General features: G+C 53.4%; 9 protein-coding genes across 9 annotated transcripts; 5 read left to right on the forward strand and 4 right to left on the reverse strand.

Moving 5' to 3' along the window:
- The first annotated feature begins 33 nt into the window (after positions 1-33).
- BDZ99DRAFT_466984 (oxidoreductase-like protein) lies at positions 34-1,866 on the forward strand. The gene is made up of 2 exons (XM_033720913.1): positions 34-1,060; positions 1,136-1,866. Exons 1-2 carry the CDS (start codon positions 293-295, stop codon positions 1,703-1,705), a joined length of 1,338 nt encoding a protein of 445 aa, XP_033572327.1. The 5' UTR covers positions 34-292; the 3' UTR covers positions 1,706-1,866.
- A 222-nt stretch (positions 1,867-2,088) lies between these two features.
- Positions 2,089-3,436, reverse strand: BDZ99DRAFT_118344 (uncharacterized protein). Its single transcript, XM_033712493.1, has 3 exons — positions 3,310-3,436; positions 3,146-3,228; positions 2,089-3,032 (listed from the first exon to the last, which is right to left on the reverse strand). Coding segments are annotated over exons 2-3 (738 nt in total). The 5' UTR covers positions 3,148-3,228; positions 3,310-3,436; the 3' UTR covers positions 2,089-2,296.
- Positions 3,437-4,009: 573 nt separating this feature from the next.
- On the reverse strand, positions 4,010-7,319 carry BDZ99DRAFT_502189 (DUF917-domain-containing protein; the record flags this gene model as incomplete). The annotated part of the gene is made up of 5 exons (XM_033723873.1): positions 4,010-5,084; positions 5,140-6,147; positions 6,211-6,325; positions 6,376-7,142; positions 7,195-7,319. The coding sequence occupies 5 exons, from the start codon at positions 7,317-7,319 to the stop codon at positions 4,118-4,120; spliced, it is 2,982 nt and encodes a 993-aa protein (XP_033572329.1). The 3' UTR covers positions 4,010-4,117.
- A 734-nt stretch (positions 7,320-8,053) lies between these two features.
- BDZ99DRAFT_424757 (uracil permease) lies at positions 8,054-10,094 on the forward strand (the record flags this gene model as incomplete). The annotated part of the gene is made up of 5 exons (XM_033717068.1): positions 8,054-8,264; positions 8,340-8,546; positions 8,600-8,624; positions 8,675-9,708; positions 9,760-10,094. 5 exons carry the CDS (start codon positions 8,054-8,056, stop codon positions 9,987-9,989), a joined length of 1,707 nt encoding a protein of 568 aa, XP_033572330.1. The 3' UTR covers positions 9,990-10,094.
- A 466-nt stretch (positions 10,095-10,560) lies between these two features.
- On the forward strand, positions 10,561-12,050 carry BDZ99DRAFT_466987 (Cloroperoxidase). Its single transcript, XM_033720914.1, has 3 exons — positions 10,561-10,881; positions 10,942-11,469; positions 11,541-12,050. The coding sequence occupies exons 1-3, from the start codon at positions 10,809-10,811 to the stop codon at positions 11,741-11,743; spliced, it is 804 nt and encodes a 267-aa protein (XP_033572331.1). The 5' UTR covers positions 10,561-10,808; the 3' UTR covers positions 11,744-12,050.
- Positions 12,051-12,441: 391 nt separating this feature from the next.
- BDZ99DRAFT_502192 (uncharacterized protein) lies at positions 12,442-13,513 on the reverse strand. The gene is made up of 3 exons (XM_033723874.1): positions 13,342-13,513; positions 13,192-13,282; positions 12,442-13,129 (listed from the first exon to the last, which is right to left on the reverse strand). The coding sequence occupies exons 1-3, from the start codon at positions 13,484-13,486 to the stop codon at positions 12,595-12,597; spliced, it is 771 nt and encodes a 256-aa protein (XP_033572332.1). The 5' UTR covers positions 13,487-13,513; the 3' UTR covers positions 12,442-12,594.
- A 1,738-nt stretch (positions 13,514-15,251) lies between these two features.
- BDZ99DRAFT_511352 (PEBP-like protein) lies at positions 15,252-15,869 on the forward strand (the record flags this gene model as incomplete). The annotated part of the gene is made up of 1 exon (XM_033724539.1): positions 15,252-15,869. The coding sequence occupies one exon, from the start codon at positions 15,252-15,254 to the stop codon at positions 15,867-15,869; it is 618 nt and encodes a 205-aa protein (XP_033572333.1).
- An 840-nt stretch (positions 15,870-16,709) lies between these two features.
- BDZ99DRAFT_525070 (putative cyclase) lies at positions 16,710-17,866 on the forward strand (the record flags this gene model as incomplete). Its single annotated transcript, XM_033725968.1, has 4 exons — positions 16,710-16,982; positions 17,062-17,203; positions 17,273-17,455; positions 17,508-17,866. The coding sequence occupies 4 exons, from the start codon at positions 16,710-16,712 to the stop codon at positions 17,864-17,866; spliced, it is 957 nt and encodes a 318-aa protein (XP_033572334.1).
- Positions 17,867-17,872: 6 nt separating this feature from the next.
- BDZ99DRAFT_424766 (Sec2p-domain-containing protein) lies at positions 17,873-20,534 on the reverse strand. Its single transcript, XM_033717069.1, has 2 exons — positions 19,907-20,534; positions 17,873-19,860 (listed from the first exon to the last, which is right to left on the reverse strand). The coding sequence occupies exons 1-2, from the start codon at positions 20,390-20,392 to the stop codon at positions 18,280-18,282; spliced, it is 2,067 nt and encodes a 688-aa protein (XP_033572335.1). The 5' UTR covers positions 20,393-20,534; the 3' UTR covers positions 17,873-18,279.
- Positions 20,535-21,121: the final 587 nt, after the last annotated feature.

A 21,121-nucleotide genomic window follows, 5' to 3' on the forward strand; every position in this document is an offset into this window, starting at 1 on the left:
ACATTCATCAGTCCAGTAGGTGTGAGCTCTCTCAAAAGCAAAGCCCTAGTTGTGGGTCTAGCGGGATACTACATTAGGTTATAAGCGGAGTGTGAAGCTTGAGTACTTTCGTATCCAGGGCTCCACCAGACTTCGTGCTTAGATTCCGCAAAATCATCCATTCCTTCAATCGATTCTTAGTCTTCTTGTCAATTCGCCTCGTTGCTATTCCAAGCTTCCCATTTATATCTTTCATCGGCCTCTTTCAGTTATTCCATCAACGTCTCGCACACAACACGTCTGCATCACCAACATGACTACCAAAGCCCCCATCGGCTTCTGCGGCCTCGGAGCCATGGGCATGGGCATGGCCACCCACCTCGTCAAATCCGGCCATCAAGTCAAAGGCTTCGACCTCTATCCACCCTCTCTCCAACGCTTCGAAGCCGCGGGCGGCAACCCATCGCCATCGCTCCTTAACTCCGCAGCCGACATGCCCTTCTACATCGTCATGGTCGCGACCGCCGTGCAAGCCCAGAGTGCCCTGTTCGGCACCGCCGGGGAAGAAGGAATCGTGCATAAGCTGCCGCAGGGCGCGGTGCTGCTTCTTTGCTCCACAGTCCCGGCATCGTACGCGGTGAGCGTAGAGCGAGAATTAAAAGAAATAGGGAGAGGTGACGTTTTCTTCATCGATAGCCCGGTCTCTGGAGGCGCGTTTCGGGCCGCGGATGGGACGCTGTCTATCATGGCGGGTGGCAGGACTGCGTCGTTAGAGAAGGGGATGTGGCTGCTGAAGGCAATGAGTGCGCCTAAGAAGTTGTTTATCGTGAAGGGTGGGATTGGCGCGGGCAGCAATATGAAGATGGCGCATCAAGTCCTAGCTGCGATCCAGATACTCGTGACGGGCGAGGCGTATGGATTTGCGGCGCGGTTGGGTCTAGATGCAGATAGCGTCAGGAAAGAGATTGTAGAGGGCGAAGCGTGGAGCTGGATGGTCGAGGATCGAGGGAGGAGGGTTATTGCGGGCTTAGAGGCGTGGAGGCCGGGGGTTAGTGCGCTGACGATTATACTGAAAGACACCGTAAGCTGCAGTGTCTTCTTTTCGTTGAATCCAGATTCATGTGGATTATTTGCTGGCTGAACTAACGTCTTAAAGAGCATTATTACTTCTTCGGCGCGCCTCTGCAACTTTCCCGTACCTATGGCATCCGCAGCTGAGCAGGTCTATTTCTCCGGCCTCTCGCAAGGCTTCGGCTCCGAAGACGATGCGGGAATGGTCCGAGTTTACTACCCCGGCCCAGTTGCGGACGTCAAATGCGATCTCGACAAAGAGACAAAGGCCGCCAAATTGAAGCTTGTCGTTGACATGCTCATCGGGATATACGTTTGCGCTACAGCAGAGTCAATAGCATTTGCCCAGCAAGTCAATCTGCCATTGGACCAGCTGCACGAGCTCGCCGTCGATGCGGCTGGTGGAAGTCATGTGTTTCGAGACGTTGGCGCTCAAATGATCAAGGGGTTAACAGGGGATGTTTCGGCGTGGTCGGGGTCGGGAAAAAGGCTGGACGATGTAGCACAGGGCCTGTCGGAAGCTGCCAATGAGGCACAGAGTCTGAAATGCCCTGCGTTTCTAACGAACGCCGCACTCAGTATGTTGACGTTGGCTAAAAGGACTGGGGAGAAGGACGCGTCGGCGGCGAGTGTGGTAAAGGTATGGAAATCGTAATGTCCAATGAGAGAAGTTAAGTGGTCAATCAACTATGCTGTTGCTTCAAAGTGCTCTCTTCCTTCTCACTACGCTTGTAGTAGTCCCTTTATTCTCTTGGCCATGATCGTGGCATTTCTGCGACCCTCCAAGTGAACTATCCTGGGAAGCCTTTGAAGCCCTATATGTTTCGTTGCTAGTTATCGTTTATTGAGTTCGTCGGGGTTGTTACGCTGTGGAACCCCTCGCCTCCAGTGTCTAAGTGCCCCTCACAACGCTATCCACCTTCCCACTTCGCTTGTGCCAACTTACCTGATAGATCTTGAAGCTGTAAAAAGCTCTAGAAACCTACATGAGTTCTCAATCACAATCACTAAATCTCATCTACACGTTCATATTCTTTGCTACTCTTTTATTGATGATTGCTCTACTTAAGGGCGCTTCGCAGAGCTTTCCACCCTCCCATTCCGCCGATAGCCGCTCTATGATATCGCTAGCCCTACAACCTGCCTTTGAATTAATCTACCCAAAGATCCCCCACCAAAATCGGCCCATCCAACCGTCCCGCCTACCTGACAGCCAAGCCATCACCCCCTGGCACCCCTACTCCACTCACATCAAGCTCAGATACGCCTCGATATACGCATCGACTCCCCTCATATCCTCCTCGTCCGCCATAAGCACATTCGTCGGCTTCCGCTCCATATCCCCATCCCTAACCACCGGCTCCACCACTCCACCCCCATACCACGGCACCAGCTTATCCCCATGGCCATGTCTCTTACTGAAAGTGTAGAACTCAAACTGAGTCCCAATCACCAGCACAACCAACGCGTGCGACACCTCCTCTCCACCCACCATGACCTTCTGAATCCGCGTCCCTCCAAGCTTCGTCGACGTCATCTGAAGCAGCCGCATCGGCAGTCCGCCCCAACGCTCCAAGTGATTCCAGAACGCGTTGTCCTCCTTAGTCGCGAGGCTCTTGGCCGCCTCGTCGGTGCGGTCAGCGATGGTGTTGAAGATGATGTGTGTCCGCAAGCCGTCGTCGAGCTGCAGCGCCGCCGCGCACCAGGTCTTGATAGTGCGGTGCAGGCGGGCCGTGGCGGAGAGACTGCCGGTTGTGTCGGTGTGGAGCTTGAAGCCGACACGGGAAGGGCAGAAGTGGGATAGAAGGGCGGCGGCGAGGTTGGTCGCGGACTTGCGGCGCTGTGCAATGGCTTCTGCGCCCTTTGCGGGAGAAGTGTAGTAGTTGGCGCCGAAGTCGAGAAATTGCCGCGAGAGGGTTTCGGGCCATTTTGCGGGGGCGTAGGTGGAGAGCGGGTTTTCTGGGAGCTCGTTGTCGAGCCTCCTGTGTTAGAAGGGGTTCGTCAGTGCTGTTGGTACCGTTGATGGAGCGAGACGTCGTCGAGGAGGTGTCATGAGGTTGCATCGGGGTCGTTTGAAGATATCGTGGACACTCACATGATTACAGTGCTAGTACACAATTGCACTGCTGCCAAAGAGTAGTCGTACGATACCAACTTAGTGCTGGAAAAGGATAAAATCTAAGTTTGCGTAAGAAGAGAATGATGTGGTGGGGAGAGAGGAGTTGTCGGCTTGGAGGGGTGACTGGGAGAAAAACTTACCTATTGTTCCGTTCACCACATTCATTATATTCTGCTTGGCCGATAATGATAGAACCCACGTCATCTGTGTCTTTCTTCCGTTTTCCGGCATTCACCAGCGTAGGGCTTATAAATCTGGGTGAATTCCGCTGGATTTTACTTCCATCTGAAGTTTCGCCGCGGACCTCTTCTTTTCGTCTCAACTCTAATAGTGCCAAAATGTCGCGTCGTCGCTCCCGTCCTACATAATCAGCTCCAAAGAGTAACATTGGTAACCAAAGGAACCCGCTGGTAAGCGCGTCTCCGTTTGCTGCGGTTGAGTAGTCGTCTATCGTCACGTGACCATTCGCTTGTTTCCATCTCATCTCTCTCCGTCCTGTAATCTTGTACAAACCCCTTGCTAACCGCCAGAACTCACCAGAATCCTAGAGCTTTGCCTTTTGTTCCGCGCAGTATGGAACAAGACGCGGCCGCTCAATCGCAAGGGCCGTCTATCATTGAGCGTGGTTCTGAAAAGACTGAAGAGACTGGAGACCTAAGTCGGCCACCCTAAGAAGAACGTGCTGTAGATAAAAGTACGGATGGCACCCTTTCAGAGGGATGGCACCAAATACACGAGCAAAGGCCGGGGGGGCTGCCGTTCGAATTGCGAGAATGGCAGAGGGGGCAAATGAGGTGGAGAACGGAAAGCCAGAGAAGACTGAGAAGAAAGGTAAGAAATGGCCTTACTACTGGACATCTTAAATCGCTCTAATGCATACATACGGAGAAATATATCTTTGATGTATATGTGTGTTCCCAGGCACCGGATTACCTACCGTGATTACCTCTATGAGTCTACCGAATACTCATCAATAACACTCTTCGGCTTGACAAACTTTCCTATAGGCTTATACTCCAAATGATCGAGCCCAAATCCTTTCGGACCGCCAATCTCAATCCCGCGAGGCGTGGATGTCCATCTATCTGACGCTGTGATCCCCAGAACGGTCACCAGTAGACCATACCTATACTCAGGCGTCCCGATAGCCTCCCCATTCTGAGCATCGATGACTGCAATAAGGTCTGGGACGGTTGCGAGCACGTCTTCGCTCCCATCCTCATTCATTTTCATGGCAGCAATGTTCTCATTCTTAAACGGGATCTTGATCTTCCCAGAGAACTCCGATGCTTTGTCCGCACCTCCATCGCTGATATCAGCACCTTCGATGATGACTTCGCCATAGACGTGGCCCATTCGCAGAGTCCTCTCGACCCCTACAATCTTGCCTTTGAAGAGAACCTGTGCGGTTTCAGGTCCTCCCACTTCGTCGATAATTGATTCTGCTACATTGTCGATGCGATTATTCTTTCGCGCTTTGGCGACCGCACGCCCGATTCTCCAGGATAAGGATATGGTGTGCTCGACTACCCACCTCTTCGTCTCTGCCCCAGTCACAGGACCTTCCGCGCAACCAACGTGCGAGCCCAATTGCGCAAGGCCTGCTCGGAATACCTTTTCCACGGTGAGGTCACTCTTGGCTTTCGGCATGTACACGACGTTCCCATTGCCGTCTGTCATAACGATTGGGCAGAAGACGGGCTGTCGTTCATCGAAGACCACCGGCGTAGTCTGCCACTTGGTGGGATAGGCACGACCCATCCAGTCGCCATCCACGGTCGGGATGTCCATGTTCGTGCTGGCGCCGAGAATCATACCTTGGAGGCCGTTACCGCCGCCGATTTCGAGCGCGATCATGTGGGTTGCTCGACCCCCTTTGAAGAGGGCGTAGAGTTCCTCTTGTGCCTGTAACATTCTATTATAGTCGATTAGCATGAAACGTGTGTGACAACGGGGGCAATAGTACTCACTCATCACCTTGCAGCTTCTCAATTCCAACGGTTGGCGACCCAGCACCTCCTCCGCAGCCGATCAGATCATCGTCTTTCAGGTCATACGGATTGGTCACTTTTATGACACCACCTGCCCGCAATATACTGCGCATCCGAAGCATGCTGGAATATGGACTACCTCCTCCGCCCGTTCCGAGGATGTAGCAGCCAATTGTGATCCAGCTCAAATCAGTTTCGCTTATGTACCAGGTCCGGTTCTCAACTCGTGGTTTGTAGGCCTCAATTTCCTCCTCTTTAACAACGCTCTCTACCTCGTTTTCTGTTTTCTCTTTCGACGCTTGGTTGAATTCTTTCATCTCGTCATCCGCCTCTTCGCTCCCTGGTATATGAAGATGCTCAAAGTCACTAGCGCGAGAGAAATCGAAGTCTCCAGCTGCTCGAATTATGAATCGTGTTTTATGCGCAATATACTGCAGCGGCAGGGTTTCCACCTCGACGATCTTCACAGACTCTCGAATTGCGCCAGCTTCTACCGTCTTTCCTACGGCCTCGGCTGAGATCTCCTCCAGCAATTGCTTCGTGTTCTTTGTTTCGGTAGACTTTACAGTGTCAATGACTGCACTCACTCGAGCCATGGCGGCGCCAATCGCATTGGCTACCCCAGACCACTTTGGTTTGAGGACTTGACTGGCGCCCAGCAAAGTATCTGGCGCAATGACAGCTCCTCCTCCTACCAGAAGGACTGGGAGGTCTTCGGGAGACGTCTTCATTGTGTCGATGACCTTTTCTAGCATTTTATTTACAGTGGCCTTATACTCCGCGGCTTCTGATGCTGTAATCTTTGCCACTAGCGAAGCATTGCCTATGCCAAGCGACGGATCTGAAGCAACGGTGTAGTCCGTGGCTGTATGTACGTCGCCGCCAAATACAAGTGCCTTGTCTGGTAGTTTGTACCCGACTGACTCTGGGCCGACAGTCATTTTTCCTGCAATGGTTCGGACGAGGGAACCACCACCTAGACCTACACTGCTGAATTTTAGCGTGCTTCAGTTCACTAAAGAATGAAGCCAAGAATCCGAACATGCATACCTCTTCACGTCAGGACAAGAGAAGTTCATTCTCACGCCAGACAGCTCACTATAGGCAGCTTGCTGTCGTGGAAAGCCGTTTGCTAGCAGCAAACCGACATCCGTTGTCGTTCCACCTGTCCTATTGTCATTCGCCGAACCATTGAGTCATTGCCAACATACTCACCTACATCAACCACCATCATAGCCTCCTTAATCTCACTCCCCACCAGAAACGCCGCGCCTCTCATGCTATTCGTCGGCCCACTAGAGAAGGTCCTAATCGGCAGCCTCGCCGCGGCATCACCACTTAAAAGGGTCCCATCATTCTGCGTAATGAAAACTGGGCATTTCAGCCCCAGCTTGTGAATCGGCTCCTGGAAACTCCTGATTGTCTTCTTGGCAAATGCCAAAATGCTCGCATTCAAAATCGCCGCGTTCTCGCGCTCTAGAAACCCCAGATTCGCCACTTCGGCGCTCAGCACGACGTCCACACCTTGAATCTCCTCGCGGATGATGGCGGCGGCGCGCTCTTCTTGCTTCTCTATCGTGTCGATGGGGCTGAAAACGCCGTTGACAACGACGCTTTTGATGCCTTTCGATTTGATGATGGCGCATTCGCGCCTGATCTCGGCTTCGTCGAGGGCGCTGATTAGATTGCCATCGACTTCAAGTCCGCCTTTGACGAGGGCATAGTAGCCCAGGATTAGACGGCGCATATCAGCGGGCCAGTCGACGCAAGGGGGTGCGTGTTTGGAGAAGGGCCCACAGAGACGGAGAACCGCGACGCTTGAGAGGCGGGTGGAGTCGCGGGTGACGACTGCGTTGACGAAGTGGGTGGTTCCGATTGTGACGGATGCAATCGAATCAGGTGATACGGAAGCGCTGGTAAACATGGTTTGGATGGCTGAAATAATGCCCGCACTAGGGTTTGGAGTTGTTGGGGACTTGTGCCTAAGGATTCGACATGAGTTTGAGAGTTTTCGGAAGTTTGAGAGAAGAGTACCATGCTATGATGCCTTTTTCTGGTTCTGAAGCTCGAGATGGATCGAGGATTACGCCGTCTGTATTCGTCCCGCCGACATCTACGCCTATCCGAAGGGTTTTTGAGGAGATTGGAACGGAGCCCATCTTGTCTTTCTGTTGAACCCCTTGGTGCTACGATTGTGTAGTAGAAGCTAAACAGCGCTTCCTTCACTATTCGTTTCTTAGATATCCAAAAGCTGAAGGAATCTGAAGGATGAGAACGAGTTGACGTTGCGATTGACATTCACGTGCTAGTCCGATATCGGTATCTGATCATCAGATACCCCTGGTCAGTTATATCACGGTGGGGTTTATCTTTGCTCTCTCACCCACCTTTCATTTGGTGTCCCTTGGACGTCTCCTACGATACCATTAGTATAAAGTCAATATCAAGCCCAGAGCTGCAGATGCGGGGATATCCGATGTCTTCGCAATATGTAATCCGAAAACACCTATCACCATCCCTGCGCAGGCGGACTTACCCTCCCCGCAACCCCAGTAAGCTGTCCGACACGACCGTATTTAGGCTAAACAGCTGCAATGAACGGGTCCACTCTGGACTAGAACTACAACAAGGCCTCGAATAAGCTATCAATACGAGGTGACCCCCTCGGCATCATCTGCCGAGCTGGCGATAACGTGAGTCGGCCGGATTGTCTGCTCTCTCCACTCTTGATCTGTCTCACGCTGTAGTCGTACATGCAATACCGTCGTATTCCCATGTCACTTTCTTATCTCAACCTCAACTGCCGTCCAAAGCATGTAAAGTCCCCAAGTTCCCCGTCTCCAACCGAGCGTGGCACTCGAAACGCTTTTCTATCCTTGCCATTTCATCTAAGATGGCCCTCCGCTATCGTTTTCAAAAGCTTCGAGAAAAAGTACAGTTGCACGGCGACAATGAGCAGCACGAGCAGACGGATTCGTGGAGCAACCGTGATCTCATTCCGCTCCCGCCTGCGCGTCGAACATGGGGCTGGTTCCATTTCTTCGGGTATTGGGCGATCAGTAGCTTGAATATCTCGAATTGGCAAACGCCGAATTCGTTCCTGAGTAAGTGCATTCGAGACCTTTGCACTGCCGCAGACCATACACGGAGGAAGTCTAGACGATACTAATTCCACCCAGCTCTCGGACTATCGGTAGGCCAGTCCATGCTAATCATTGTGCTCGGCCGTCTTCTCATTGCCGGGTTCTCTGTGCTCATTGCGTGGTGCGGCTTGGAATGGCATATCGGGTTCACGGTTCAGAATCGGTATACTTGGGGGATGCGGGGGAGCTACATTCCCCTTCTGCAACGAATCCTACTCAACTTCATCTGGACAGCTGTACAATGTAAGTTGCATCTTCCACCTACCACAGTATAGAAAAAGCTGACCCTTCGCTAGGCTGGAACGGTGGACGACTAATCGCGTGAGTGCAGACCTCCGATCTATGAAAGCGCCATTACTGACCCCTCGAAGCGTTTGCATAACCGCCATATGGCCCTCCTTCGCGCGCATCCCAAACACCCTCTCCGCCTCCATGCCCACCACCACGTACCAGTTCGTCGGCTTCATCCTCTTTTGGACGTTCAGTACCCCTTTCCTTCTCATCCGCCCCGAGAAGTTCAAACTCCCGTTCCAAGTCATCTCCCTTTATTGCGGCATCGGTATGCTCTGCATGATGACCTGGGCCCTCGCGACCGCCAACGGCGTTGGCCCCCTCTGGAGCACCGGCACCGCCATCCCCTCCACCAGCATGTGGAACTCTAGCTGGCTGATCATGTCCGGGATCAACCAGATGATCGGCGGTATCGCAGCCGGCATCACAAACGGCAGCGACTTCAGCCGCTACTCGCGTAGCCCTTCCCACTACGTTGGTGGCACCATCGCCTCGGCGTGGATCGTGGGCATCATGGTCAGTTTCATCGGCTTAGTCACCACGAGTGCCGCGCAAAAAATCTACGGCGAGGTCTACTGGAACCCGCCCGACCTGCTCATGGTGATGATGGACAGCGGGAATGGCTCATCCAAAGCCCGTGCCGGCGTCTTCTTCCTCTCTCTCGGCTTTGCACTTACGGCCATGTTCGAAAACATCTGCGGCAACGCCGTCGCCGGGGGTATTGACTTGGCGGGGCTGTTCCCGCACTACATTAATATTCGCCGCGGTGCTATCATTACCTTCATCGCTGCATGGGTTGTGCAGCCGTGGCAACTGATCAACAAGGCGACTACGTTTATTCAGGTGCTGAGTTCATTCTCGGTGTTTCTGGCGCCCATTATTGGAGTCATGGCGACAGATTACTATATCCTGAGAAGTCGGAAGGTGAAGCTAAGTCATTTGTATCGGACGCAGGACAGTGATTACTGGTACTGGCATGGGGTTAACTGGCGCGTTATCCCGGCTTGGCTCGGCGGCTGGGCTCCAACGGTGGGCGGATTGGTGGTTACGGTGCAGGGAAAGGCGAATCCGCCGAGGGGGTTGGTGGAGCTGTACTATATGGCTTTCTTGATTGGTGAGTGATAGTTCATGAGACTAGAAATTACAATGCTGATGTGTAACTTAGGGTTCTTTGTTAGTAGCACCATTTTCTTGGTGCTTAACAAGATCTTTCCGAGGGGGGGAATGGGCGAGTATGATGAGGTCGATATCTACGGGACGTTCACGGCCAAAGAAGCAGCTCGCTTGGGAGTGGTGGGGCTGGATGATGCCGGTGATGTGATTGAAGGGGTTGAGCGGGCCGCAGATGTGGAAGATAAGAAGGGTACGACCGAGGAAGTGGTCGAGAAGAACTGATAGAATTGATCAATAAGACTGTAGGTTAAAGCGCACCTAGACCGTCTGCATTTGCACTTGATTCTTGAATACGATAGTAGTAAGATCCGACCCAGACTTCTGCAGACTAAGAACCGTGAACTGGAATTGATGAGAGCGGCTTCGAATGTTTCTTGGGTCTCATTGCAATCGTCAGGCAGCTTGAACGGGTCTGAACAAATGACCTCAGTGTATTTAGTGTCTCATATACACCGAGACAGTCCCGCAATCATCAAGTGCGTTCCCTGGAGGCTATGGATCACGTGCCAGTCACGTGCAAGCGACGGGCCGGTGAGCGCTTCTAATTAGCCTGCATCCACAATCGCCAAGCACCAATCAAACACTCCAGAAGACTGCTTACTACTTCCCCGCGTCCACTGCGGGTACAGACCAAAACACCAAGCAAGGCAATCTGCAGCTCGAGCGGCCCAGGCCTCTTGTGCTGCCCTGTCTTCCAATAGGATCGCGCGCATTAGATGGTGGCGGCACACTGCAACACCTGCTCTCAAACCCGAGCTGAAAGCTGCATCTAAGCGCCTCAGCCAGCCCAGAACCTCACCACAATATATTGAGCGCGCCTCCCCAGCAGAAGCAGATACTTCGAGAACTTTGACTAGTCTACCAATTCTCGTATCTTTGGAAACCGAACGTCGGCTACTCAACTGACTCCTACATCAACTCACTCCTACATCATCTAACTCCTACATTTAACTCCTATATTACCTTACTCCTACATTACCTGAATCTTATATCACTTAACTCCTTCATTACCTTGCTCTTACATCACCCCGCCTTTTTAAAATGGCTACAACTCCCCCCGAAGGCCACCCGCCCGTGGACTGGACCAAATGGGAGCCAGCCGGCGACGGCGACGGTAGGTTACAGGAATCTAAATCTACAATATATCCCCATCATCCTCTCTAAAAACCCCAAGTCCGCTCCCCATGCCCCATGATCAACGCCCTCGCAAACCACCACGTGCTGCCGCACGACGGCAAGCAGATCACGAAAGAAATGGCCATCGCGGCGCTCGTGAATGCCATCAAGCTCGACTCCAAAATCGCCGCCGTCTTCGCGGGCTACGCGGTCACCGCGAACCCGGATGCTAGCGCGGGCTCGTTCGACCTCGACATGGTCGACAAGCACGGCATGATCGAGCACGATGTCTCGCTTTCCCGCAGCGACTACGCGCTCGGCGACAACCACACCTTCGACAAGGGCGTGTGGGAGGGCGTCATGAGCACGTATGAGGGGAAGGAGCAGACGGATTTCGCAACGGTGAGCAAGGCGCGGTATAGGCGGGTGCTGGCGAGCAAGAAGGCGCATGAAGAGGCGCAGAAGGCGTTTGAGTACGGCATCAAGGAGTTTGTGCTGAGCTATGGGGAGTCGGCGCTATTTCTGGGGATTTTGGGGGATCCGAAGGATGGGAAGATTCCGGTGGAGTATTTGAGGGTGCTGTTTGGTAAGTTGGCTCGCTATTTGGTGCAGTTTGGATCGGTTCTTGATGGTTCGTGACGCTGATGATATACGTAGAGCAGGAGAGGCTCCCGTTCAACGAGGGCTGGAGGCCTAATGAGAAAGTCGTGACGCAGACGGATATGAACCACTTGATCTTCAAGCTCATCATGGCGAACGAGCACAAGGCCGCTGAGGCGGCGGAGGTTGGTGTGGGGTCGGTTCATGCTGTTGCCGCTGCAGTCACGGGTGTCATGTCGACATACTGCACGGTAATGTAGGGATATACTATTACTGGTTGTTCTCCTGGGCGCCTTTAGAGGCCATATCTTTACAGAAGATTAGAATAGATGCCAGACAGAGTCACGAACAAGTTTCTAGGAGACTGCACTATTTCGGTGCGTCTGAGACATCCTCGAATGCTTGGAATATCTAATCACAACCCCGCAAAGAACTTTCTATCGAAAAGCTTCTTTCCAGCGCGAGGGCGAGGATGGCGATTGTCCCCTCCTTCCAACCAGACCATCAGACTGGATCGTATGAGGCAGTCCGAAGGTAGAATTTCCAAAAAATACCGTCGTATTCCCGCTCTTTCCAGACATGGGTTCTATTGCCAAGTTAAGCTTTCAAGACCTTGATTAGTATACGGTGACATTTTCTTTACCTTCTCCATTTGACCTAATCAACGCAGCGAGCTTCACTACTCACTAGTATCTCGGCCATTCAATTGGATCTTTCTTACTTCTATCCTCTTTCTTCATTGCTCTGTCAAGAGCAGATCATCCTCCGCCACAAAGACTCATCAAAATCGGAGCTTTGCTTTCACGGTTGCATTGCCTATCCTTGCCTTGCCAGCATTCATCGTGGATTTTGATACTGTTCCAGTCCTCTGCACGTTGCTTGACGCCAAACCACAGTAGTATATAACATCTCAATACTGAAAGCATATTCTAAGTTGGATCAGAGAGCAGCTTTTCTTGGTTTTTTAATTGTACGTTGTGTTCCTATCTAATCACGAGACGCGCGTTTTATCAATCATCCTTCCAATCTCATCCTCCCAATGTCATCATCCTTCTAATCGCATTAGGATCGACACATTAAAGCATCGATTCCAACCCAACTATCTCCATCACTAGATGCCGTTGTCGGCCGTAGCGCTCTCATTCACGCCACTACCAGCTGGCGCCGGTCGTGGAACATCGATGAGATCATGAAGCCAATGCAGCCAATGCAGCAACTTCTCATGATGCTTTTCCGTCGGCTGCGCACCCACAGCCGCAGTAGGAGTTGTTGTGACCGTGCCCACAACAGTAGTTGCTGTAGCCGTAGCCGTAATTTTTTTAGTCTCCTTCGGCTTCTCCTTCGGCTTCTCCTTCGGCTTCTCCTGCGGCTTCTCCTGCGGCTTCTCCTGCGGCGCCCTCGCAAAATCGCACACATGAGACTGATCCTTGCATCCCGCCTGCATATGCCGCACATAGTCGACCTTCAGCACCCCGTTGGTCCCATCGTTGATAGCAGGATAGTTTACAGGCACGTTGCCGCAGTCCTTGGCCCCAAACTCGACGAGAGCTTCGAGGAGCTGGGTGATTTTGGAGCCGGAGAGGCCGAATTTGGTGTTCACGGGGAAGGCGCACTCGCCGCTGTTGTCCCAGAAGACGCGGTCGTTTCTGTGAGAAAGGGTTGGTGTTAGTAGCAGGTTAGGATACGATCCGGGGCTGGGCAGACTTACGAGTTGCAGACGATGTGTTGGCCGTCTAGGTATTTCTTGTCCTTGTTGATGTGCTTGGAGGCCTCGACGAGTAGGTGCAGGTGATTGCCACCTATAGTGAGCAGAGCTGTTAGTGATAGTCCTACTAGACGAGACGTGCTTGAGACTTACCGCAGAGACTCGATTTTCCGTGCTGGTTGATGCCATTACTTCGCGAGGAGAGGGTGATCTCGGTCGTGTTGAAGGGGGCCGCTGCCGCAGGAGATGCAAGCAAGGCCAAGAGGCTTAGAGCGAGGGTGGAAGTTGCGAGATGCATCGCTAAGGCTGGTTCGAACTTCGAGGGGAAGGTGTTTGTGTGAAGGTGTGGAAGGAGTATAGCGTAAAGTGTTGGGATTGTAGCTGGTGGACGGAAAAAATGAGGGAACATATCTTTTCTTATATAGGATATGGGAAAAAAAAAGTGTGGGTTGCATGATTCGGCACGTTGAGGTGACCCGTGGTTGAACTCTTTCAACCACATTTATTTTCCTTTCTAATCAGAGCGCATCCTATCGAGCTTCGGTCTACGACTCACCTAAACCACGTTCTGTTATAGCATTTTCAGCCCACTAAAGACAAGCGGGTATCAGACTCGCAGAACAACTGAACTGGTATCTTCAGCGAGCGAGGGTCTACCTCTAGAGCAGGGCGACGTCACGTGGCGAGTTAGTTACGAACGCTTCGCCTCCGAAGCCTTACCAGAGCCCGAGAACACTTACCACGTGTTGATAAACTCACCCTTCGCTTTCCTTCTTTGTTTTCCCCTTAACATACAGTCATTCAGAGTATCTAATCCGCTTTGTATCACGCGAACAACACCACGCGATCCTTTGTCCTATTATCAGTACATCCGCATCATGCTCCCTATCTCTCTCACATCATCCCCCCGTTCCCCACACCCATAAGGCAACACGCCGGAGAAAGTCTATCGATTAACCTCTCACCAATACTCATCCATTTAATAACATTTCCATCATGACTGACCCCATACTCACCTTCCCCGCCCGTGTCGCGCAATCCCTCCTCTCCGACATCGTCGACACCGCCGTCGAGTCCTACCTCGCTACTACCTACCAGCTCATCTCCGTCGACGCGATCTTTCAGCACATGATCCGCTGGCTGCAGCGCGTGGCATATAAAGACGGTACGGTGGTTAAGAGCGTAGGCGAGGTGCGGGAGGGGCTTGAGAGGATCGTGGAGACGTTGAGTACAGGAGAGCAGGGGGAGAGGGCAATGTGGACAGGGGTGCTGGAGGAATTTGTAGGGGGTTTGGAGGGGAGGTTTGTGGGGCAAAGCTCCAGGCGATTTTAGGGGGGGAGAGGTAGAGTGAGCGAGTTCTGCATTCAATTTTTATCGCTCAAGACCGTTTAAACTTACTTATTACTTCTACTTTTTACACTTCCAGGGGTTGATACATTTTCTTTTAGAGATATAAGGAGGACGGCCCAGAAGTTATAATACGCATGGAGGAGCCACGAGTTAGGAGCTAGTACTAAAAGGTTAGCCTGGGGCTTTATCCCGATGTAATGATTTTTGGGATCATTTAGCAAAAGGAGCAATATTAGCCCGAACGAGACTCTAATTAGATCGAGAAAATAAAGCTTTATAGGGGTTGAGGTTTGATAGTCGGGGTTCGCGTGGAGGTAGCTTCTTAATTCCGTTGGGCTTAAGCTTCGTCAGGCCGAGCCCAGGGCAACAACATGCCGTTTTCCTCACACGAAATGCTAATTGGATACTAATGCTTTCTCCGGTAGATTTAATAGCCTGGCAACTACATGCGCGCTTCTCACTGGTGAGTACCTTACATTCTGTTCCCTTAGACGACGCAGAGTGTCACGCACCGCATATGATCCATTCAGAATAGACGAGTAAACTCGTATAAAGCACTTATTTACCCTCTGGCTCTTATAGCCTCACTACCCCAGCCTACCAACCCTCCCATTCCCTAGCATCCATCACCCATCAACCACATCAAACCCGGTCATCACCAAAACACCCACCCCCCAAACCAACCCCCCTCCCCCCCTCCCTCCCCCCTCAAAATGGGCCTCCCCGCCCCCATCGAACACGCCATCGGCCGCCTCCTCATCAACCAGAAGGCCCGCGACAGCGGCCTCCTCTCCGCCACGCCCGCCTTCGCCTCCCAGCCCTCCCCCACCTTCACCATCACCTCGCCCGACTGCGGGCCCTCCAACTCCCACATGGCGGACCTCTACACGGGCTACGGCGCCGACCGCTTCCCCTCGCTCACGTGGCAGCCGCCCCCGGACGTCGCCGAATACGTCCTCATCGTCGAAGACCCGGACGCGCCCATCCCGTGGCCGGTCACGCACGGCCTGTTCTACGCGATCCCGGGGAACAAAACCGCGATTACGCACGCGGATCTCAGCGTGCGGGACGTGGTGGGCAAAGCGAAGCATCTCGCGGGCGGGTTTCGGCTCGGCAAGAACATCAGGGGCAGTGTGTATGGCGGGCCGAAGCCGCCGTTGGGGCATGGCGTGCATCGGTACCATTATACGCTCGTGGCGCTGGGGGAGCCGCTGGATGCGGGGGCGATGAGCGCGGTCGCGACGAAGAAGGAGATTGCGGGCGCGATGGAGGGGAAGGTGGTGGGGTGGGGGGTGTGGGTTGGGTTGTATGAGCGAAAGAGAGGGGAGTGAGGGGGGGTGCGTTTGGAGAGGGCTTTTTACGGAGAGAGAGAGGGGGGGCCGGGGGAGGGTGGGAGGGAAGTACTAGGTGCTTTTTGGTCGGGAGTTGTAATAAGGTAGTTGCACTTGCTTTGAAAGATATCTGTTTACTTTGGAATCACAAACTTTTATATGCTTCTCTAAAACGCGAACCATGCTCATCCGATTCTCACCTAATTCTCATTCAGCCTACAGAGCTTGGCTATGTAGTATGAAGAATTAGATGTCGAGGGGACTCAATACGCTTAGATGAGCATCAGCATCTTCATTGATCAAATTTCTTTTTCCAAGGTCGAAGATAGCACCACTCCTTTCCGAGCGTCGACTTCGATAATCCGCAGCCTGTAGAGGAGAGGTCAACGGACGACCTAGAGAAGACTGCGGGAGCCGACAACGTACCCAGAGTAGATAGCCGATACGGTTGCCGGTCACGTGAAACACGTGCAACCTGAACTGGCCTTGCGTTCTCGACTACTGCTCGCTCACCCATCGCAGCTGATCGAATCCCCACAACTTCCTTGCTAGCGCCAAAGAAATAGAAAGGTTGAAAGTCTGGAGCAGGTAGAAAAATAATCGTGGGGCCCCCATTCGTAGCTCCCCGTTGCGGAGTCTGGTTAGCGGAGACCCTTTTCCGGGGTCCCCGCAACCTTCTCCACGAAAAGGGTTGCATTCGCGGTTCCTGGAGAGCAATAATAAGATCCTTGAGGTAATAATCAGCTACATAGCCAAATAGCAGACAACAGATCTACAAAAAAGGAAAGAAAGGAGAGCTGTGCATTTTATCTTACCGCATATCAATCTATTGAAACCGAAATGCAAAACGAGAAACCCTACCCCAAATTCACCGACCTCCCGCTTGATGCGACGCATCCGCCGCACACGGCATGGGGGCTTTACGGGCTGGACGATGAGCTGGGTACCCTCAATCAGCTCACGCCCGAGCGCACCGTCGTTGCTGCCAGGGAGATCAAGACCGGGCTGCGCTTCGGGCTAAACTGGGGGCTCGAGCAGATGGACTACACCGGCTCGCCTGCGTTCCGGGAGGTGCTGAAGCACGAGATTTTCGAGATTGGGAAGAACATGCATGTAAGTCCCCGCTCATGCTCATAATTGAGTAGCAAGGGAGAGGAACTGGAAGAAAAATAGGGGCTGAGGAAATTGTTAGGATGATCGGATTACATTCAATACGCAAACAAGCACCCAGTGGGACGGCCTTCGGCATTGGGGGTTCGATGATGGGACGTTCTATAATGGGTTCACGCAGAAGGAGATGCTGGGCGGGAAGACGGACAGGCTGGGGATTCAGGGTAAGTTGGAGATGTAAAATAGAATGTGGACAGAAACCCGCCGCTCGCGTTCGCTGACCTTCCGGACAGCGTGGGCGAAAGCGGGCATCGTGGGGAGAGGCGTACTGCTGGATTTTGTGTCGTACGCCGCGCGGAACGGCATGAAGTACGATCCGCTGGATCACTATGCAGTGTCGCTGGCGATCGCGAAAGAGATGGCTAAGGAATGCGGGTTTGAGTTTCGGGCTGGAGATATTATTCTCTTGCGAACAGGTATTAGAATTCGCTGGTCGTGATTTCGCGGAGGCTGACGACTCACCTTCAGGCTTCACGACTGCGTTTGAGAAAGCGTCTCTCGAGGAAAAGAAGGTCGTCACGGCGAAGAAACCGTTCGGGTATCCAGGTTTCGAGAGCACGTTCGAGGTGCTCGGGTGGCTGTGGGATACGAAAATTGCAGCCGTGGCAGGCGACTGCCCGGGGTTCGAGGCATGGCCTCCAACCAAGAACATGATGCATCAGATCTTGCTTGCTGGTTTCGGCATGCCGATTGGTGAGATGTTTGCCCTGGATGATTTGGCTGCGGAATGTGAGAAGCAGAAGCGATGGACGTGCTTCGTGACGAGCGAGCCATTGAACGTGAAGGGCGGTGTTGCAAGTCCGCCAAATGCTCTGGCGATAATGTAAATGAATGACAGAATGGATGTGCTTTTAACAAAAAAAATGCAAGGCAAGATGTTTTTAGAACCCACCCGAGGCCCTACCGAATATCCTTTGTTCATTTCGCATATCCGATATCTACTGATTATATCCAATCCGCGCTCATGGATCAGACATCTGTAAGCGCTCCAAACTCCCGCTTGCTTCGAGTAGCATATCGTACAATTTCAACCCCCAACGCAAACCAGCAAAGCCAATGGTATTATACAATCCGTGTCATACCCAATGCGAACCCTGTAGAACGACCAGAGCTCACATGCCCAAGTCTGAGTATATATATCCCGAGATGAAGAAGGGAACAGAAAAAAGGAAAGGCACAGAACTAGTATGTATAAGAAGCCCGGATCCAGGTTTTAGAAACCCAAATGTCCGTGGTTCGCTTATTCAAAAGACCCAGGAATGGTGATGCTGAGTCGATCTCCTTTTTTGCTTGGACTCGTTGCTCTAGACGCCGAAGTCGATGTCGATGTCGGTACCGCCAGTGTTGGTATTGGTTCTGGTTCTACCGTCTCTACCGGTAGTTTTGCTTCTACCGTCTCTACCGGTGGTTCTGGTTCTATCGTCTCGACCGGTGGAGTCGGGTTTTCTTCATTTGTCGTTTCCTCTGGCTGAACCTCACGCAATTCCATCCTCTGCAAACTCTTCCTAACTTCATTATGAAGTTGCGCCTCTGCCTCCTTTTCAATCCTCTTTTCCTCCTCGGTGTCGAGTTTCTTCTCCTCGGTAGCCTCGAGTACCGTCTTGCCAATAGAAACTCTCTTCCCCTTCTCCGTGCCGGTAAAAGGATCCAGCTCTTTCGGACTAGGCTTCAGCCCGCCGTTCGTAACATCCCTCACGTCGACCGTATCCGTTTGTAGCTCCCTCACCATCTCACTGCTATCACTCTTCCTGCCAGCTATCCCCCTTCCATTCGCAAAATGTGGACTCCGCGGACTATCCCTCAACGGTATAAAGCTCGGCACCACCCCGCCGCCAAGCCGTGACCAGAACATCCTTTCCCGGAGCCGCACACTCTCCTCCCACGCTGCCTTCTTCTCCTCTTCCGTCTCCGCACGCCAATGCCCATTGTGTACCATTCGCAAGAAGCCGATATAGTCGCAGCTCGTCCGCACCCTCGTGAGGCAGTAATCACATAGGGGGTAGCGCTGCGCGTCATCGGCCTCGCTCGTCCGGAACCGGAATTTGCGAACATATTCGTCGCCAATTCGATTCTCGCCGCAAAGGGAACAAGAGAAGACAGGGCCGCGGAACTTGGGAATAGGCGGATGGGGTTCCACGACCAGCGATCCCACCGTCATGGATGTGAGAACGGTGCGGCGCGCGAGCCAGGAGATGCCAGGGGCCACGTCAAGGCGGAGGGTGGGTTCGATGTCCTCGACTACAGCTCTTTTGTAGAATTTGGCGTCTTTTAGGGGGGTGGATATGAGAGAATCGCGGGGAGAGCCGGTGGAGCCGAGACTTGGGGAGTTGTTGGCGGAGGGGAGGGAGGTGGTGGAGCCATTCTGCGTGAGGGAGCCGAGTCCCATGACGTTCAGGCCGCCATAATTTCCACTCGCGGCGCGGCTGCTGGGGGCCGACGCGCGCGCAGTGCGGAGCATTTCTTGGAACTCGTTGTAGGCCACGGTGTCGGAGCGGAGGACGGGGTGAATGAGGTGGGAGAATCGTAGGGGGTGATCTGGGGGGATGTCGTCGGAGCCGGGGGTGTTGGGCGTGAGATTCGCAGCCTCGAATATTCGGTTCATCTTGTCCTGCGGTGCAAGCCCTGGTGTTGATGGCGCGGTGGAGATATGTGTGTTCGTTTCCGTTTCGCCCTCGGAACTCATCTGCTGCATTACGGCCTTGAGGTCTTGTAGCTGTTCTTGGTGGGACCTGAGTAGTACTTCGGTATCGCTGAGTTGCTGCTTCAGCGACTCGTTCCGCTTTTCCGCGTCTTCTGTCTTTTTCCGGGCATCTGCGACCATCTGCGATCTGTGAGCTTCGTTCAGGTACTAATGCTGCAAAACTCACCTCATTAGCCTCCGTGAACAAGGCCGTCGTCAACTGCTCTAGCTCCGACTCAATCCTCCGCTTCTCCTTGTCCACAGCAGCCTTCATCTGCCGTTCGTCCGCCACCTCTTTCCTTAACCTCGCCTCCATCTTATCGTAATCGCTCCTGCTAACCAACAGGCCCTTCTCAATGGCCTCGGTATGTTCCTTATCGGACGCTTCCAACACCTTCAGCCGCTGCCTCGCAGTCTCCAACTCATGCCTGCTTTCCTGCAGCGAATCATCCAGCCTGGTCTGCGTGTTTATCGAGTTGATCAGCTTCGTGCTCAACGCTGCAACCTCATTGCTGAGGTCTGGATGTTGGCTTGCTCTCGAATCGGTGGAGCCGCTCCTCGACGCCGGGACAATGGGGCTAGGCGTTCGCGGATCCGGAATGGTATTCAGCACCTCGCTCTCGGGATGAAACATGGACGTCAACGGACTCGGGCTGGCGACGGCCGCGGCCATTCTGGCGATGTTGGGTGTTGAGGTGGATTTGGTGAGTTTGTTTGGGCCGGTTGGCTTTGGCACGGGGGAGAGCGAGCGCAGCTGGGCCTGGCGGGAGGAGCTGGTCAGGCCATTGGACACGCCCCAGTGGCCAGAGAAGTATCTAAGCAGCGTGAGTTGGTGTTTGCGGTGTGCAACCGCGGGTGTTGTGAATTTCTGGGGCTGGGCGGGCTGTGCTGGGTGCAAGAATATGGGGAACAGTGACGACGTACTCAGCCATTCGAGCCACGGTCGGCCGACCAGGTGTCGGCGGCTACGTGCAGCAGCGGGGGGGGGCGGCAAAGGAGGGTCGGGGCGCGCAGCACGGCAGCGGAAGAATGGGAATATCAAATGCGTTGGGTGGATGGCAGCATCGTGGGCGGAGGAGGAGCTCTGGAGGCGCAGGGCGTTGAAAGGAAGGTGGAGATGATGGCGCCGGCCTGGGAGGTATGACATGGGAGGGATCTTGGTTGCGGACGCTGTCAAAGCAGCCCCACGGCCAATCGGCGGCCTGGCCTATTCCCGTCTGCAATAACCGCCAGACGAGGCTCCCACAATAGCGACACCTGCAGCATCATTCAGCATGCCACATCCTCGCCTCGACGTCTGGACGGCACTGCGTCGGCAGGGTCGGCTGGGCAGCAATAGGAGAGAGTCTCGCCCTGCCGTGGAAGCCGACGCAGTTCATGCAAGCCGACCCGGCTTGAATCG

The sequence above is a fragment of the Mytilinidion resinicola genome, assembly GCF_010093595.1.
Source record: "Mytilinidion resinicola strain CBS 304.34 unplaced genomic scaffold BDZ99scaffold_19, whole genome shotgun sequence".
Classification (NCBI taxonomy): Eukaryota; Fungi; Ascomycota; class Dothideomycetes; order Mytilinidiales; family Mytilinidiaceae; genus Mytilinidion; species Mytilinidion resinicola.